Below are 19,325 nucleotides of genomic sequence, written 5' to 3' on the forward strand. Positions count from 1 at the left end.
GTACTGATTCACACTATATGGTCTGTAGGAACCACAAAGTATGCTTTATCAAAAGATTCAGCGCCATTGAAAAGCAGTCTAAAAACCAACTTCTCATTTTTGAAAAATAATGGTAAATCTGTTTTCTGTTTTTGTCCTGATCGGCTGCTTCTCCCAATCTCACGCATTGTTTTTTGGGGTGAGCAGGGGGATCCCCTCACAAACACACTGGCCCCCACGCCTTCCTCATAACACAACACACTGGACTTCCCCTACGAAGGGGCGAATGAACGTCTCCAGCAGCACATGCAAGCCACCCTGTGCGTGATGCACGAGTGAGATAGCCCGAGTGCTGAGCTCTGCATGTGTTCGGCTGTGCTGCTCAGGGAGGGAAAGTCCCAGGCGACTGACCTGCACACAGTCGAGTGCCAGACACGTCGCGCTTTCCATATTCTGTGTGAACACACTCGCACACTCAAATGGAAAATATGGCAGGCCATCTGTGGTGCTCTGTGATGTAATCTACATAGGTGTGATGTCATGGGTTCCTGCTGTGGGCGGGAAGATGTTTCATGACATCGGAGACCCTTTTTCTTGCGTCTCCTTTAAACACCCACTTCAGATCATTTCCATTTTACTATAAAGACGTAGCTAAAGATAAAAGTCTTCTTTGAAGTCTGAAGATAAGGATAGTGGAGGGGAAACTGTAGTCACATTAGGTCAGCTTCCCTAGAAGTTTATAATTAGAAATAGTTGCAAAATATTGAATAAAAAAATTGTAGAAAGACAGCTTTAAGAGTTTGTACTCTGTCATTTGAATATTCTACATATAAAAAGCTGTTTTCCCTACACGATTGTGGCCTAAATATCTCTCTGCTGTTCACCCAAAAACGAAAATTCTGTTGCCATGTATTCACCCTCTTGTCGTTCCAAACCTGTATGACTTTTTCTTTTCTGTGGTACACACAAAACAATATTTTATCTGTTTTTGTTCTTTTTTTGTCTTTTTATGTTTCACAGAAGAAAGTAAGTCAGGTTTTGAAGTAAATGGAATTTACATTTTTTGGTGAATTGTAACTTAAATTAGATCAACTTTTTTGAAAAGGTTACTGAAAACTGAATTTACCTGCATTTTAAGTGTACGGCAGTTTTATTTTAGTACTATTTATATACTATTATAATTTTTTTGAGTTGTGTTTTACATTTTCAATTTTCATTTAAATTTTTAGTAATTTAGTTTTGTGCTTTTTTCGGCCAAATATTGTCCTGTCCCAACAAACCATACATAAATGGAAAGCTTCTTTTTTTTTCTTCATATAATATTTAGGTTTGATTTAATTTCAGCTTTATTTCAATTACTAAAAGTGAATTTAATACTTTTAGTTAACAATAACAACAATGAACAGTAGGTCATTTCCAATAATTTCATTCAAGAAGTGTAATCAGTTCATTTTTCAAAGAAGCCACTTATAAGTAGCAATTTTTTTTTAAACTGCAGCCTGAATCTAGTTGTTTATGATTAAAGTAGCAGATGTTGCTGCATGCACTCTTCAGGTAGGGTCTGTTTATGAGCTCTGTCAGTGACATTTAGATGCTGCTGCTGCCCCCATACTCTCAGAAAGACAGAAATGCAAAATTGTTCCTTCATCTTGTCTTACAGTAAGGCACTAATATGAATATTTTGATAGGTGACAAAGATGTATCTTTGAGGATACTGCCATAGTGACAAGCTGTTGTACCCTTAATGTATGGTTCTGCAGTACATTGAGGACATACTGTCTGTGTTTATGTAACCTGTTGACTTTGGGATATATGTAGTTTTGTTACACTAAAATCAAATGATTGTTGACAAATTTTAAGAAAACATGACTGATTAAATCAGGCCTTTTTGAGCAATTACATCCTTTGTGCAACCATAGGCTCACTTTATTTGTTATCTTAACCCTAAAAATTTTTTTTTTATCATCTCAGTTTAGTCATCTGGGTCTGCCACAGTTAAGCGGTAGCCCACTGTTGGTGGGCAGATGGCGTATGAGGTGCTCACAAGGCAATATTTCCTCTTTGTGTCATTGCTTCCCAACTTTAGATCACGAAGACAGAACATTTGGATTAAAATGCATGATCTTTTAGATCAAGGTTAATCTGAACAACAACAAAAATTCTGTTAGTAAATCATTACTCACCCTTGTGTCATTCCAAACCTGTATGCGGAATGAAAAAAAAAAAAAAAAAAAAAAGACAATTTGAAGAATGCTGGTAACTAAACATTTTTGGGTCCATTGAATTCAAATGTACAGACAAATAGTACAACGGAAGTCAAAAGGAACTCAAACTGTTTGGCTACCAACATTCTTCAAAATATCTGTGTTAAACACAATATCTTAATTTGTGTTCCAAAGATGAACTTACGGGTTTGGAATGACCTGAGGGTGAGTAATTAATGACAGTATTTACATTTTTATGTGAACTATCCCTTTAATGTACAGATGTAATGTGACCTAGTAAGTGCAAAAGTAGTTAAAATATGAATTACAAAATTGAAAGCCACTTAATGAAACAGACAACATAGAATCTTGTAAAATGTTTTTTAATTTACTTTTCTTTTTTTGGTTTCTTTGTCCCCTCTGAGATGACAGATTTACAAATAATCCCCACCCCTTTAAACCCGACCCCCACATAACCCTGCCCCTGACCACTCCCCTGGTGGAATGGGATGATATGAGACTACCGAGTCTGGATCTATGCGAGCGTGAATTTAAACAAGTCTGGAACAGTACAGTACATACGAATACAGACTAATAAGCACATGTAATGTACATGTGCACATACTCTCTCTCACACACACACACACACACACACACACACACTGGGCACGCTCCGTTGAGGACTGGAGTGAAACACCACGGGCTGACTTCAGGTTTGTTCTTTTTTCCCCATGATTCCACTTGCCTGCACTTAAGATCCATAAGAAACTCAATTGTTGCATTCCCAACAAAGAGGACCGCCAATATACCAATGTTTTTCTACAAAAAAAGGGACTTGGGTAGACAAAAATGTAGGCCAAAATAAAAGAAAAAAAGAAAAGAAAAAAAATCATGTTTTTAATTTAGACAAGACCCACAGAGCACAAACATATTTACAAGCTCCAAAAACAAAAGTAAAAACGCTCCTCTTCATTCCCCACCCCAAAAAAGCTCAGGGGCTCACCTTCTCACTTTTTTTTTTTATCTAAAATAAAAATTATGAAAATAGACATTGCGCAGGCAGCGGCAGTGCTGGGTAGGCACCAGCTGACTGCTGGGTTCTGGGTTGGGTCTCGATGCGGTTGTGACATCACAGCTCGTCCCGGTCCCTGAGGATGGTGTAGCGCGTCTCACTGGGGGCCAATTTCTGGAAGGAACTCTCTGGGGGACTACTGGCCACCTCTTGATTTTCCTCCTGCTGGAACACACACACAAACAGGCGAATAATTAACCACAAATCACCTGGATCTGTAAAGTGACTGTTTATACAGTCATAATACTGAGACCACAGATAGACGGATGCGTTCCTGTCAGCAGACTGTTCTGTGCCGAGGCCACCGGGTTCATTCTGCTGCACACGCATTCAAATGTCAGCACGTGCATTTCATTCAGTCATATTCTTAATTAATGTACGCCTGCATCCGTTTAGTTTAGATGAACATATTCTTTTCAGAGATTTGAACCAGGAAGTGTGCTGAACTCACAACCCGAGTAAAGTGCCTGTCATAATGGGGTATTTAATCAGCCGAAAATTGGACAACACTGATTTTGAGCAAAATGTCTTGATATGTACCGGCCAAGCAGAAGCTGATTATTAACTAACATCACATAATGATGTGCTGTTATATCCAATCTGTAATTTGTTAATAATTAGTGCTGTCAACGTTAACGCATACAATTAATTTAACGTGTTAAAATAATTTAATGCAATTAATGCAAAAAAAAGATCCAATAATCCAGTAAGCAAATGCATTCAAATAATCTGTCCAAAACAGTGCTAATATAAAGAAAACCAGACTGATTACATCAGAGATTGCAGAAAGAACAGAGACTTGCATTGCATTTTCAGTGAATTTTCAGTGATTGTCTCTGAAGAGCACGAGCACTCACACACATCACGCTGTGTGATGTACAGATTGAACGGACTGTCAACATCCCAGATGAGATGCAAACTGCGCTTTCTCGACTGGATAACCAATCTCGCTAGTAAAGTTTTGATGGCTGAAGACTGCAATCAAGTTAAAGACGATTGTGGTGGCGTACAGGAGTCGTACAGTAAGCACCCGTGAGTCCGTTATAATAATACGTGTATGAGTGCTCTTGAGTTGTATTGAATTGTATTTATGCACAGGCACAGACATTTCCATACATTCACGTTGTTTCCACACATATTCACGATAATGTTTTGATTTGTCATGTTTATGTTGCTGTGTTTAGTTATTCTGAATGGATCCGTGTACTGTAGTTGATATATGCAGTCAGCAGGCAGTTGGGTTAGGATTTTTTTTTTTTGGCATCTCCATGTGGTCCTGTTCAGTATCACAACTTGACTTCTCTAAAATGTAAAAACTGTACTGCACTGTACAGTTTTTTTTTCTTTCATATATGGGGTCCTTATATCATTTGGTTCTATGGTGTCCTTTTGGAGTTTCTAAGTGTCTTTTTTTGGAAAGACATCTAAATTTATCTTGAAAAAAACTTGCAGAAAATACAAATTTTTGAGAATCACCCTTCAATCTTTTGGTTTACTTTACTGGATATAGCAAATGATGACAAAATAAACATTTGAAACAAGATAAATGGTCTATGGTTAATTTCATGGAGTGTGCAATTAATCGTGATTAATCACAGAACGTGAAATTACAAGCATTGCAAAGCAATTCCATCCAAAAGCTGTGGTGAACTCTGACCTGTTCCGGAGTGCTGTCTGTGGGGTCCGGGCCGTGATGGAACTCTCTGTGCAACTTTCCTGAATGCAGGTCCAATACAAACTGCCTCAGCTTTCCTGGAACCCTGTTCATAGACATAAGGCATCATGAAACAGTCCAAAAAACAAACAACAACACGAGCAGCATCATTGATTTAATGAGTGAACAGATAAGACCCCGAGAGGGCCGACAGTCTCCAAAACCACAGCATTTTAACAAGATAATGACATCATCTGTACTGCCCCAGACGCCACTGACCCCCTGGACAATCAGCTGTATCAAAGACTGACGAGAGGCAGGCTGATAAGGCCCTTATTGGATAATAGGATACACAGAGTGCTTAATAAAATAAGGCATGCGCTGAATTATGATGCTTTCTATCATATATGGCCTCTGGTGTCATAAATAATTATGATGCTGTAATAAAGTAGTAATAACATAGTTATAAACCTATGAAAACTAAGCTACTATGTTCATACACATTACAACTATCATGCAGGTGTTGCTAAATTAATTGGCAGAACTGGCTGAGAGATGAAGCTCAAAGCCCATTCTCTATCACTCACACAGTATGTGTTGCTGTGGGGCCAAAGTCTACAATCGTTTAATTGGTAGGTGTCTGGAACAAGAGATAACCTGCAGAGAGGAGGCTCAAAGAATCTCCGCAATAAATACACATGGACAAGTGCAATACTTACGCAAGGTCGCTGAATTCTGGGAAGACATACATGTGGCGGAAGCTATCAATGGCAATTACAGGGCAGTCAGCGGGGGTCTTCTGAATGTGCAGCAGAGGGTGCCGGAACTTTTCGCAATCGGCATGAAGAAAATTTATCGAACCTGAGAGAAAAGGTCAATTTAGAGGTGTTATAGATACTGTTAACATCATTTTTGGCCATCAAAACTGCATTTGGATTAGGTATGTGCAAAACACATTTTCAAAACAGACTTGCTATTGGGTTACCTGAATGATTAATTAATTGGTTGATCATAAAGGGATACTTCCCCTAAAATATCCTCTCATCTTTTACTCAACCATTTGCCATCCCAGATGTACATGACTTTGTTTCTTCAACTGAACACAAATATTTGTAGAAAAAAAGTAATCCATTATTATATTGCATATAATGCAACTCTACATGACCTCCGAAGCTGATGCTTTAAAAACCACCACTTTCACAATGAGCTTACATCATGCTTCTCAACATGCTGCAGTTACGTTAAGTGAATGCACGTATGAAGAGAAGGGTCTGGTCGTAGAGATGCACTTGCACTCTCAGACACTTGCTCTTCCACAAGTGACGTCACTGGCACTGCACTTTTTTCTTTTTCTTTTTTTTAATCAAATCTCTCAACATTTTACAAGAGAAGCCAGGTGGTGAAGACAAGAAAAAGAAACAAAATTATAATGTCTTTTTATATCAGTCTTCATCCATTAAGCTACTTTATGTGTTTTACTTATAATGATTTTCCATGGGAGGAAAACATTTAATGAGCAATTTAATCCATTGCGTTCTGAGCTCATCTGCTTGCTTGTATGGATTTGATCCTTTTAATATCACTTTCTTACTGCATTTCTTATTGCAAGTCCATATCTGCTTAACTTTATATAGCGCATGCACAGTCCTGAGCTCACGTCTCAGAACGCTGACTGTTTCTATAACAACCGGGACGCTTCTAACGGCAGCTGCAGTGACACGCTGACTTTACCGATTAGCGACTGGCTCCTTCATTCAGAAGGCGGGGCTTCCTGCGATTGAGCAGCCATATGGAGCTTTGCATTTTTCCCCATTCAAAACTATACGAGTGACATGTCTTGGGTATTCTATAGTCTTTGGTATATATTTTGCATCAACAATAAGACTTATACTGAATTTGGGTCTTTATCATGTTTATCATCCATTATGCCACATTAAAGTTTTTTGCTGTATGGGTAGAAAAGTGGAAGTTTGTGCATTGTGTTCATTTACTCAAAGGTGTAGCAATGGGGCAGGCAAATGCCTGGGGCACCGCATTTTAAAGATGTCCCCAATAGCCGACCATTTAAACCAACAGGAATATTAATATTAATAGCTATAACATGCAGCGACATCTCTCGATTCCCCCCATGGGGCCCCCTCTCTCGATACACTGGTTATACTTTTGCTGCCTCGGCCGCCTTTTTCAAACAGGTGCAGCACATCGTCGTGGTGCTGTAGATTAGAAATGCATGATCTGGAGTGGAGCAGAATGTGGGACCTGAGAGTTTTTAATCCATTTCATATGGAAGTTGAGCTTGCGCAACTTACGGATGAACTGAAAAAGTTTGCACGCACAAACGAACACGCATGTTCAACAAAGAAAAGGACAAATCTGTCAGGCAGCATGAAGCGAAAAAAAAGAGGAGGAAAAGAGGAAACAGAACAACAGTAAGCATAGGCACCTATTTATGTTTCTGCCCACACTCTATTCCACTCCAAATCAAATATAAAACATTTTATTCATCATTGTTTCCATGAGCAAATGAGGTTGTCATGCAACAATTGTGCCTTGAATATTTTAACATTCCCATTTTTTACAGCCTAATTAAATATGAGAAATATATTTTTCTCCGTTCGATATTGTGCTTGAATTCATTAGGCTACACAAAATATATTATTTGTGTCTCGCGAAGAGAAACGCACAGACTACAAATACACAACTAAACAAAACATTCTTTTCAGGAGCTTCGCCGCAACTCGTTCACTTGCTGATATAACACATACATAAAATAATTCAATAAATTCCTATTTAGAATAGTCACTTAATTCAAATAACTATTAGGCTAAATAATAAAATTAATTACGAGAATTCACTGACCAATATCAGCTTGAAAATGCTAACAAAGATGGATCCATCATTGTTTTTGTTTTTTACAACTGAAAGGTACTCTGTTATTTCAGTCATGAAAGTCTGGTGGTTGATGGGCTTCTGGCAACATTAATTAAGACAATTATATACATCTGAGTAAGAGAGAGTGCGCATCCTGTTTTGTGCGTTATATACTGTTAGATGTGTTTTGTCCACATTTCATGTGTTGTAATTATATCACTAGGTAACAAAGATACATAAAAAAAAAAAAAAATCTTTTAGAAGGGCCTCACTGATTAATTTTGCCTTGGGCCCCCACTTCATTAAGGTACGCCTTTGCATATACTGGCCATCTGCTTGCCTTGTAGAACATTATATTAATAAACTGTATATCGAATTTGATCTTTTAATACCACTGTCTTAATACATTAAGCCATAATAAGTGTTTATGGTTTTCCAGGGGAGGAAAACTCTTAATGAGAGACTTTGTGCATTCTGTTCATATTCTGCTGTTTTGTGGCCACAGATTTGCGGGTCTTGTCTTTTTCTCCTACAGGTGTAATTGTTTCTTTTTTCTTGTCTTCACCACCTGGCTACTTTTGTAAAATGTTGAGAAATTAAATAAATAAAAATAAATAAAAAAGCGCAGGTGTCTGAGAGTGCTAGTGCATGTCTGCAGCCAGACCCTATTGCGAACGACAGATGACTGGAAATGATAGCTTATTGTTTAAGAAGGTCCAATACACTTGCATTATATGGGGTCACAGAGATGGGTTATTTTTCTAAAAATATTCATTCATCTGAAGAAACCAAGCCATATACATCTGGAATGGCATGAAGGTAAGTATGTGATGAGAGAACTTTCATTTTTTGATGGCGTATCCCATTAAAGAAGGCCCTGATTAGATTAGGTGCTCACATTGGACATCTTGCATTCAAAGTGTAAAAAAAATGGCAGACTGACTAAATGACTAAATGAATCTGCAAAATCATTCTCTAGCATAGGTGGCACTTTTAGAACAGCAGAAATACTCTGAAATTAAAATGTTAGATCAAGCCAAATTTTCACACCGGAGTATCACATACAAACTACTGGTGCCAGTGGTCTGAATGATCTGCTTTGGCTTACAATGCTTTTGGGAAATGCAGTGCTAAAGATGCATGTTCTCTCAGTGGGTTTTATTAATTCTCATAGTTTGCATCCCTGCACATGAGCGGTATCTAATCCATGAAATATGAAAAATGACCCGCCCATGACCCTTTCTCATCCCTATGCATACCCTTTTCACTGATAAGCTGGCGAGCCACTTCTTGCTGAAATTTCTCCAGACTATCTGTGTCGTCCTTCTGATGGAAGAGGATCAGGAATGGGATGCCCTCCTCTGTCAGTTCCTTTACACACACACAAAAAAAAATTCTAATCACAGACAAGAAATACAGTCAAGCAGAGATACAATATTAGGACTAAAGGAACGTTGCTCTGATTTGAGGGCCAAAACTAAATGCAGTCTAATGAGTTTGAGAATGTGTAGGATGTTTAGGTGAAGTGCAGTTGGGCAGAGGTGGGTCAGTGGAGCAGATGGTGGAGAATCTGCCCTGTCACCAAGCAACACAGTCCGAAGTTTTTCAAAACATGCGGTCAAGTAAATCAAAGAAAAAACCCACACCCACTAAAGTACATGGCATGCGGACGACTTTAAAACACAAACACACTTGAAACGTACACAGTCAGATGTGCTCGAGTGTGGGAAAAGTACACTGAGGGGGAGGGGACTTTTCTTATGTCTGTTAGATGTACACAAATAGCAAATGCAGACAAAAAGTACATGCACTACCTCTTATACACACATAAAACATATATATTTTGAGAAAGGAAAGCATACTTCTCCATTTTCAAATGTGATTTCTCGGACTAGCGGCACACACTTGTCCTGTGTCCACGCGTAGCTAAGGTCAAAATTTGTGAGTGAACCCATGTAGACCATGTCAGGAGCATTCTCTCCCATCGGCTTATAAATAACATTATCACCACTGAACCGCTCAGGCTTAGAAACATCCCTGTAAAAAACAAGAAAAGACTAGAAAAAATAAGGTACAATTATGGTAACAAAACCAGACTGGCTTGAATTAAGGTAAGACGCTACAGGTGAATACTGTAAACATTTTAACTAGTCAATATCACCATACTTCCTCAGATGATTAGTCACAGTGCATTAAGACAACTTTTATATTACAAGTTTTCTGTAATCACAGTGCAGAGGAAAAACTAATTTTAAGAAAAGAGCCTTTAAAGATATGAATTGAAATTGAAATCTACAGACATAAAAAGATATGTGTACTAAAATAAACACTTATATGTTTTCTTTCCACTAGCCTGAAAGAATACATGTTGTGGAAGCAAAATAGCCCAAAATCTCAAAATTGATCAGTACTGGCTATAGTGTCATTACTTAAAGAATTAGTTCACCCAAACTGAAAATTCTGTCATTATTTATTCTTGCACCATATGCCACATTTTAAACCTATACATTATTTTTTTGGGTGAATACAAAAGGACTAAAAACCATTTAGCCACCAAAAAGGACTGAACAGCACCATTAAGGAACCATAAAAGTAATTAATATGATTTGTTGATCATATTTCATGTCTTCTGAAGCCATACAGTCACTCACAACTGTACTGTGGAAAAGGGCTGTGTGAAGACTTAAAAATTGTCTTCCTATGTTCCACTGAAAAAATATTTGCACTCAGGTTTGACATGAAGATGAGTAAATGATAACAGAATTTGTATCTTTTATCCCTTTTGAGGCCCAAGGGACTTCCAGTGTCAATTTGCTGGAAGATTGAGTTATGACAAATTAATAAAAAAAAAAAATAAAACAGGAAACATATGCATGGGTGAATCATTCATAATAAGATCAATAACATGCATTTAGAAAACAGATTCTGTGAATTATCATGTCAGGCTGACTTTAAGTATCTTAAGTGCTTCTCTTACCCAAAAGCTGCCAGGAAAACACAGTCGTCTCTCAGGATGTTGGCCACTTTCTCATAAGTATGGTAATTGTCAGAGTCCCTTTTTTCAAAATAACCAATGATGGTGCGCCTACTCCTCTGAAAGAGAAGGAAGGACATTAAGAAGACACAGCAATCATTCTTAGTCACTATACCTAAAAAGTACTTTGGTAGACCTTTCAAATGTGCTACAGAAATAAAACTGTATAGTATTGTGATTGTGAAATACTCACATCTACAGTGCTGATTTCCTCCAGATTTTCTATCTCTTTGATTGGATCCACTTTCTGCTGGCGGATGAAATCAGCGATGGCGGTCACTGACCTTTGACCTCTGTACTCTCGCTTCATCATCATCCCATTCCTGAACAGCTTCAGTGTGGGGTATTTGCTTATCCTGTAGCGCTGGGCTATATCAGCTATCAGGGGAACATAAGAAAAATATATCTATAACTCTTTTCTATCGGCTCCACCACAGTTCAAAAGTTTGAGGTCGGTAAGATTTTGTTTAAGTTTATTAAACAAAATTCTTATGTCCACCATGTCAGCATTTATTTGATCAGAGATACAGTAAAAACAGTAATATAGTGAAATATTTTTCAACATTTTCTATTATATTTTAAAATACAATTTATTCCTGTGATGGCAAAGCTGAATTTTCAGCATCATTACTCCAGTGTCACATGATCCTTCAGAAATCATTCGAATATGCTGATTTGCGCTCAAGAAGCATTTCTTATTATTATCATTGTTGAAAACAGTTGGGCTGCTTAAAGGGTTAGTTCACCCAAAAATGAAAATTAGCCCAAGTCATCCTAGGTGTATATGACTTTCCACTTTCAGACGAACCCAGTCGGAGTTATATTAAAAATGGTCTTTGATCTTTCAAGCTGTTTAATGCCACTCAGCAGGTGTTGTAATGCATCAGTCCAAAAGAAGTGAAATAAAAAGCACCCATCCATTATAAAAAAAAAAAAAAGTGTCTCACATGGCTCCGGAGAGTGAACAAAGTCCTCCTGTAGCGAATTGATGCGTTTTTGTAAGAAAAAGAACCATATTTAAAACATAATAATCAATTGAATCTAGCTTGCGCTCACTGTTGTTAACAGAAGCCGTTTCGGGGTGGATGACATATGGAGGTCGCTGCTCAGAAGTGACGAACGCGGAAGCGCAGGGGAGAGATCAAAACAAAACAACGGTCACTAATTAGAAGTACAAAAGAGGGTTTGTAAAGAAGAATGTTGGAGGATTTCGATATAAGCCAAGAGGAGTTTAAGGAAGGTAACTTTGCTTCCTTTGCTCCTGTTAACAAACGGTGGTTTTCACGAGACTCACCGGTACATGCGCAACGCTGACCTCATACGTCAACCTCCCAGAGCTGCTTCCATGTACATCTTGTTGCAAGCTACATTAAAGTGATTATTACGTTTTGAATATGGATATTTTTCTTACAAAATGCATCGATTCGCTACAGGTGGACTTTGTTAAACCCCCCAGATCCGTGTGAGACACTTTTTTATGGTTGGGGGCTTTTTATTTAACTTCTTTTGGACTGATGCATGGCAACACCCGCTGAGTGCCATTAAACAGCTCCGACTGGATTCGTCTGAAAGAAGAAAGTCATATAGTCATATACACCTAGGATGACTTAAGGGTGAGTAATTTATGGACTTATTTTCATTTTTGGGTGAACTAATTCTTTAATGTTTTTGTAGAAACTTTGTTGTTGTTTTTTTAGGATTATCTGATGAATAAAAAGAATGGCATTTATGTGTAATAAAAATGTTTCGTAATGCATGTCCACTCGTGTATGTCGTTTTTGATGAATCTATTTCATCATCAATGAATAAAAGTACTACCAACTCTAAGAAATCTACTGGCCCCACGCTTTTGAACGGAAGTGTTTATAGATGTCATTTGAATTTCTGAAAGGCAGCAAGTTTGGGACCCAAATGTAAAAGAACACTTCAACCTTGGAGATGCTTTGCTCTTTGAAAAAAAAAAAAAAAGGGTCAATCCATGAATATTTTGTTTTTTAAGTTATGAGACGGAAATATCAAAAGGTCAGAGTTCGTTTTTCATTTTAAAGAGAAAGATGGACTCAAGTCAAACTACAGAGCCAAAAAAGAGCTGAAGAGAGATAAAAAAGGGAATAAACTAAAGAAAGTAGAGAAATGAGAAAGAGAGAAGGCAAGAAAGAAAGGGGGAGGGGCCGAGACATGAAAGTCAAGCGATGTGGGGGGTAAATACTCCAAAGCCGATCGGCTGGAATCAGTCATGCGCGGTCTCTCTCGCTCACACACACCCACACTGTGGGGTATCTTTGAGCCGCCTTGACTTCACAAAAGATGCAGTTTTGTCATTAAACCATCAAACACTTTACAAGACATCAATAATTCTGTTTAATTTGCTTTATCTCAAAGGCTAAACCAATGTGTGTGTGTGTGTGTGTGTGTGTGTGTGTAAATGTATATAAACTCACAGTGCTGGTCACAGTCCACCCGGGCAAACACCACCTGTGTAGTGTCTGGATATTCCTCCCGCACTATATTCGATGCCTCCTCAAAGATGGGGTGGAGCATTTGACTGAAACGGCACCTGTGGAAAATACACGCACAAAAAATTAGCTCAGTACAGGATACAGATACTTTAAATTATGAGATGCTAGTGCAAGTTTTTCATCCTAAAGGGATATTTCAGGTCTGATCATTCCATGTAATAAGCTGTACAATAAAATAAGCAAGGCATAAGATAAACCTCTGCATGGTGATACGAGATCCCACTACTTTGCGTTTTGTTTAAAGTGTATATTTCAGATTCTATTAATGCTCACAATTTCTTTTAAAATGTTTTTGATTTTTATTCACTTTTGACCATTTTACTTTTTTAAATGGTTTAACAAATATATATATTTTTAAAGTTGCATGAATAATAATAATAATAATATATTATTATTACTATTATTAATATTTAAGATCCAATAAATGCTCACAATTTCTTTGAAAAATTGTTTTTGTCATGTTACCATTTTAAATGGTTCTGTTGTATAAAAAATACATCTTTAAGTAGAAATATGTTACCAATATCCCATGTAGTTTCTTAATTAGTAATCAATGATGACTGATCAATAAAGGTATTTGAATAATAATAATACAATCTAGGGGTGTAACAAGATATTGTGTCAAAATATATCGCAATGCAAAAATGCAATAATATGTATCATGGATAACGACAATACGTATTGTGTGTAGTTCACCCCCAAAAATTAAAGTTTAGACATTCTATGCTTATTAAATGTATTACTAATAAATGAAAAAAAAAAAAAAAGTCTAACATAATTCAGTGTTTTTAGCTAAGCAGAATCAGGAATATTTTTATTCTGGTTAATGAACAGTACTTTTTGCTAACTGTTTATTATACGTCATAGAAGTAATAATCAAAGAACTCTATTGGTTTTGTGAGAGTATTGTATTGTGATCTCAGTACTGTGTATCGAACTGAATCGTATATGGTTATAAGCCTAATGCTTTTTGGTTTATCATTATCCCTCAACTTATTTAAGTATTCATGTCATCTACCCATATGGGGAACTCTCATTACCCTTTCTAACAAACACACATCTGGAACACTCACCAGTCTGCATAGAAGTTGACTAGAGCCACCCCTGCACTGTCTGTGGAGAAAAGCATGTGGTTTAATTTCATTTGATCTACTACAATGACAAAGCGTCATTAGATAACTCGCACCCACACGCACGACACAGGTGCAGTAAACTGTCTGATTGAAACTACTGATGAAACAGCCTCCTTCAAAAACACAAATAAACAGGGTGAGAACTCACTAAGGATGTCATCGATGTTTCCAGCATCCAGACTGGTGATCTCTCCTCTTCCTGGAGTATATAGACCCGTTACCTGCCAACAACAGAGGTGGTTCATTGGTAAACTGTTTATGTGTGCATGTCAGTAGTAACAGTGATAAATCATTATCTTTGGACAGTTGTATTCATAATCTATAATCATAAGTTGAATTATAAGAACAACAATCTGATCTTCTGGTGTAAGTGATGTAAGCGATTCAATTGTAGACATACAACCTCAACCCACTCCCAAACTACACCATTTCCTTTTCAAACTAAAACGGCGTTTTAGAATGAAAATGATCCTCGTCTACACTGGCGTTACTGCTGCGTTTCAGAAACAATCTCCGTTTACACTACACAACCTAAAACCCATGTACAGCCATAGATATGAATAGGTAGATTCCCTATTATTTAGATCGCGGATCGTGTCTACGTGCTTGGAGAGATCAAATTGGGAATCTACCTATACATCTATGGGTACAACAAGGCGCATGATGTTATTGTTTACACGTTTACAACAGTAAACAATATAGGTCAAAAGGTTTTGATTTCGACCCCTGTTTTGTTCAGGGACTCATTATTCCATTTCTGTCCACCAAATATCTGTGAAACTTGTTCAGTTTATGTCTCGGTTGTTAAATATTTTTATGTTCATACATATATAACAGAGCAAAGTACCAAGAAGGTTCATATATATTTCTTATTTATTCCATCAAATTACTAGCATTAAACAGAACACATTTGCAAATGGGAAAAGTTAGACTAGGATGTTGTTTATCTGAATGACAAACAGGAAAGCTGATGCTATCAGTTCAGGCAAAATCATTAAAGATCTAACATGTCATTCATAGCAAAACATTTCTGAGAGAGATGGGATATTAATTGACGAATGGAAAGTGAGTCTTTGCTGACCTGTTTTTCTTAGTAAAGCTCATTTGAAGAGTGTTACTCCATCGCTAACCTCGACTGAATTGTACTCCATCTTAATTATCTATCATATATTATATTTAATGATCTATCATATTCATTATTTTATGGATTTACCACTGGACTATTAGATTAAAGATTAAAGTCTAGTGTCTAGTAGCTATAAGAAAGAATGTACTACACAAATGTCTCACCAAGAAAACAATCATTTTCTATTTCTTTAACTTCTTGGTTTTTTTTCTTTCCCAAAAGCCCCCTTTAACAGGAAAGTACATTTAGGCCTCACTGACTCAATAAATTTCCATTATCTAATCTATCTGTGATCATTTAAAATAACCGTGATCATTGTGTTCTTTAACTTCCAATCACATACTACCACTCAAATAAGAGAATTTTGATACAATTACATAAAATATATAAAAAAATAAAGCCATGTCATATCATTGGTCTGGCTGATTCTACACATGTATATATATATATATATATATATATATATATATATATATATAAGGGCTGTCAATCGATTAAAATATTTAATTACGATTAATCGCATGATAGTCATGAGTGAACTCGTGATTATTCACATCTTAATTGCACATTTTTATCTGTTCTAAATGTAGCTTTAATACTTTTCAAGTTTTTAATACTCTAATTAACATAGGCGTGGACAAATATGGATGCTTTATACAAATGTACGTTTATTATTAGTGAAACCATACTCAAAATAGAGAATTCAGATACAGGTTTTCACAAAAACAAGTTTTTAGTTTTTAAAACCATTTTTAAGAAAATTTATTCAAAAGTCAAAAGTATCAATTATTATATTAATTTAAACAATTATTATCAATTAATTATTATATTAATTAAATTACATATGACTATATTTTACTGGCTTAATTATAAATCTTCATAAATGGTGTCTTAAGATGGGTGTAACTGACATGAGAAAAACACACAATTCATTTGTCAATCATAACAATTAATTGCAGCAATTTGCATAATTAGTCTGGTATTAGTCTGGCTGATTCTATGAATCTATGATGAATAATCTAGCAAATAAATGTTCTGTGTTATTACTCTGAAATTATCACATCACTACCAAAGTTCATTGAAGCCAAGTAACGTGGCTATCTAACATATGTGATAAATCCAAAAGAGACCATTAACATGGTTTGATAATGTCACGTGTTACAGAGGCTGGCTGGATGGATGAGTCTGCTGTTGCTACATTTGACTACATCCTGTTTGACTCACTGTGTCAAAGACAGTCTGAAGACATCTTCACCCCTCCTTAAATAAACACTGAGAAACAAACTTACTTGACAAGTAAAAAACACTGAACGGCACAAATTATAAGATGCAGACCTCCTCACACTAGTGTCGTAAAGTCCATGATCAAATAATAAGACTATTTTAAGAAAAAAAACGCTCAGACTAAAATAATTTCAAACACACACACTGCGGCATATGTGATCCTCCTCAACAAAACTGGCATCTGCTAAACAACACTGCCTAAATTCAATGGCTAATCTCTCAGAGAACTCAAGTCTCCAACTGTCACAACACAGCCACAGAAACAGAACAAACACACGGCTCCACATGAGATGATCTCAACCGCTCAGATCACAAAGTACAAAATCACAGCTAGACCCAACATATGGCATGTTTTCGGTAAACAAATTTGGTCACTGCATATGCATTTCTTAATGAGATTCATCACAAAGACTTTCCCAGCTCTAATATGGGCAGTTTCTACTCAGATAAACAAAGGAAGGTTTGATCGGCAGGTTCTACAATCTACAGGGTCACATTTTTCACATCCTAAAGTTCCTGAGTATTTTTCTATTGTATGCTGCAGTCTCAGTTCATGGCTTAAACACAGGGTTGGTGAAAGAATTATAAAAACTATATTAGTGTCCACACCAACAGACAATACAATTCTTTTTAATATTAGCGCTCGCTACAGATGATCTGCCGCTTTAAATGCTTGAGCTCTTTAAAGTTGGATGATTCCAATTTTTATCATTTATCAGCTGAAAAAAGAAAAATTGCTCTGACAATGATCCCAACTATATTGTTCCAGCTGTGGTGTGGACTTCACGATTAAAATGAAATGAAAATTTACTTTCTAAATGCATGTTATAGATATTTTTCTTTTTGGTAATCTGTTACACTCAAGTGTATGTCACAATGTGGAAGTAATGATCTGTCGCAACTTATGTTTTATTGTAACCTCCAATATGTAATCAAAGTTGTGTTATGTAGCTAGCGGACATTTGGGAGAATGACTTGTGATAACCCTGGAAACATTGGTTAAAATCATAAACAAATATGTAATGCTTCACGTTGTATTAAACAATATCAGAGTGAGGTACAAACTATGTCACACAAGTATGCACTGTGATGGGATTACAAGCATTTTCACTCATGTTATTGACATGATTAATAAAACACTGAAAGAAGCTTAAAGGTCAATCTCAAGCTAGTTACCTCTGCTCTGGGGTGATAGATATTACTTTCACAAAGGAAAAAACAGCAAATGTCATAATAGATGATCATGAACCGGTATACTTGCCCTGCTAAAATTCAATCGAAAAGCAATTAAAAGCTTGTTAAAATGCACCACACTGGCAGCAAAAACACCGCTGCTGTGGTTTTCACATCATGCTGTGCTGAGCCCATCAGCGCGGGTCACTTCCGGGTTGACAGCCAATAGGATTCGGCCACAACAGAGAAGTTCACAAGCCGGTTTCTTCACTGTAAACTCGGATGAAATGAATCCCAAAATATCCCTTTACATTAGGACTATAAAGATCACTGTTGACACCTGAAAACTGTATGGCTCCAATTGTTAAAAACCGATTTCAAGTGCATAATTCATTTGTTGAAGGACTTTCCCAAACTTGCGTTGAGAGTGACATGGTGTCATATTCATCCAAAACTCCTATATTAGCGTCACTAGGTAGCAAAACTCTCCTGGACCTTTCAATACTGTATTTGAAACTGCTAAAAATAGATGCTGTATGATTGAATGACCCTTAGTTTGCTTACAAACACTCTAAATGGCCATGTAAAGTTGGCGTGTTTATGTGCGAGTGTGGCTGTGTATTAAATGGGAATAGATGGCCAACATTGTATAAACTCTCAAAACGTCCCATACTTGCAGATGCATCATGAGTACAAGCCCGGTAACTCTAATAGCTGGTTAGCCACACTAGCCAGCTGTTTAGCACTTTCTGTTGCTAACCTACATTCATCATAGGCCTATTGACACATTCAGAAATGACACAGTAAAAGTAAATCTGAAGACCTCATAATCACCACCCGTTAATTACCGGTGCAAATCAAGAGCATCACATCCTAGTCCATAAACCCTTTCCAATAGCTAGCGTTATATGAGCTAGCTATCCGAAGTAAATCTGCGAGAAGCGTGTTACTAAAAGAGCACGCGATCACTCAGCCACATACCAGCAGGAGGGTGAAGTAGCGCAGTTCGGGAGCGGGTATTATTGATGACAGTTTCATTGTACAGTGATGTTGGTTGAGGTTGCGACGTTGTTGGATCTTGCAAGTCTCTCGACACCACCTCCTTCTCCTCTGCTGCAGGAAACAGGCAGTACATACGGCCAGGACTACGGGAACTGGCATTCCGGGTTTTAGAGAATTGTGGGAAATGTAGTTTCATATTGGGACGGGTGTCGTTCAGTCAACTAGATTTTTTTTATTAAAAAACTACAAATCCCTTTAAAGACCGTATGGCGAG

At 37.0% G+C, this 19,325-nt stretch overlaps 1 protein-coding gene across 2 annotated transcripts; it reads right to left on the bottom strand.

The window, feature by feature from the left end:
- Nucleotides 1-2,550: 2,550 nt before the first annotated feature.
- Nucleotides 2,551-19,225, bottom strand: LOC122148001 (endoplasmic reticulum resident protein 44-like). 2 transcript variants are annotated; one of them, XM_042772595.1, is made up of 11 exons: nt 19,031-19,225; nt 14,615-14,687; nt 14,407-14,446; nt 13,256-13,371; nt 11,008-11,192; nt 10,758-10,873; nt 9,643-9,817; nt 9,040-9,151; nt 5,629-5,770; nt 4,913-5,015; nt 2,551-3,417 (listed from the first exon to the last, which is right to left on the bottom strand). In XM_042772595.1, exons 1-11 carry the CDS (start codon nt 19,208-19,210, stop codon nt 3,313-3,315), a joined length of 1,347 nt encoding a protein of 448 aa, XP_042628529.1. In that variant the 5' UTR covers nt 19,211-19,225; the 3' UTR covers nt 2,551-3,312. The 2 variants fall into 2 exon arrangements, with proteins under 2 accessions (XP_042628529.1, XP_042628528.1); XM_042772594.1 differs by having other exon boundaries at nt 2,551-3,420.
- Between the last annotated feature and the right edge of the window lie 100 nt (nt 19,226-19,325).

This window comes from Cyprinus carpio, chromosome A16, assembly GCF_018340385.1.
Source record: "Cyprinus carpio isolate SPL01 chromosome A16, ASM1834038v1, whole genome shotgun sequence".
NCBI lineage: Eukaryota > Metazoa > Chordata > Actinopteri > Cypriniformes > Cyprinidae > Cyprinus > Cyprinus carpio.

Coding starts and splice junctions, on each gene's coding strand:
- LOC122148001 (XM_042772594.1), bottom strand. CDS start 19,210: ATGCCAGTTCCCGTAGTCCTGGCCGTATGTACTGCCTGTTTCCTGCAG. Junction 13,372..14,406: donor GTCAACTTCTATGCAGACTG/GTGAGTGTTCCA, acceptor TATTTTCCACAG/GTGCCGTTTCAGTCAAATGC. Junction 5,771..9,039: donor CCAGCTTATCAGTGAAAAGG/GTATGCATAGGG, acceptor CTTTTCTCTCAG/GTTCGATAAATTTTCTTCAT.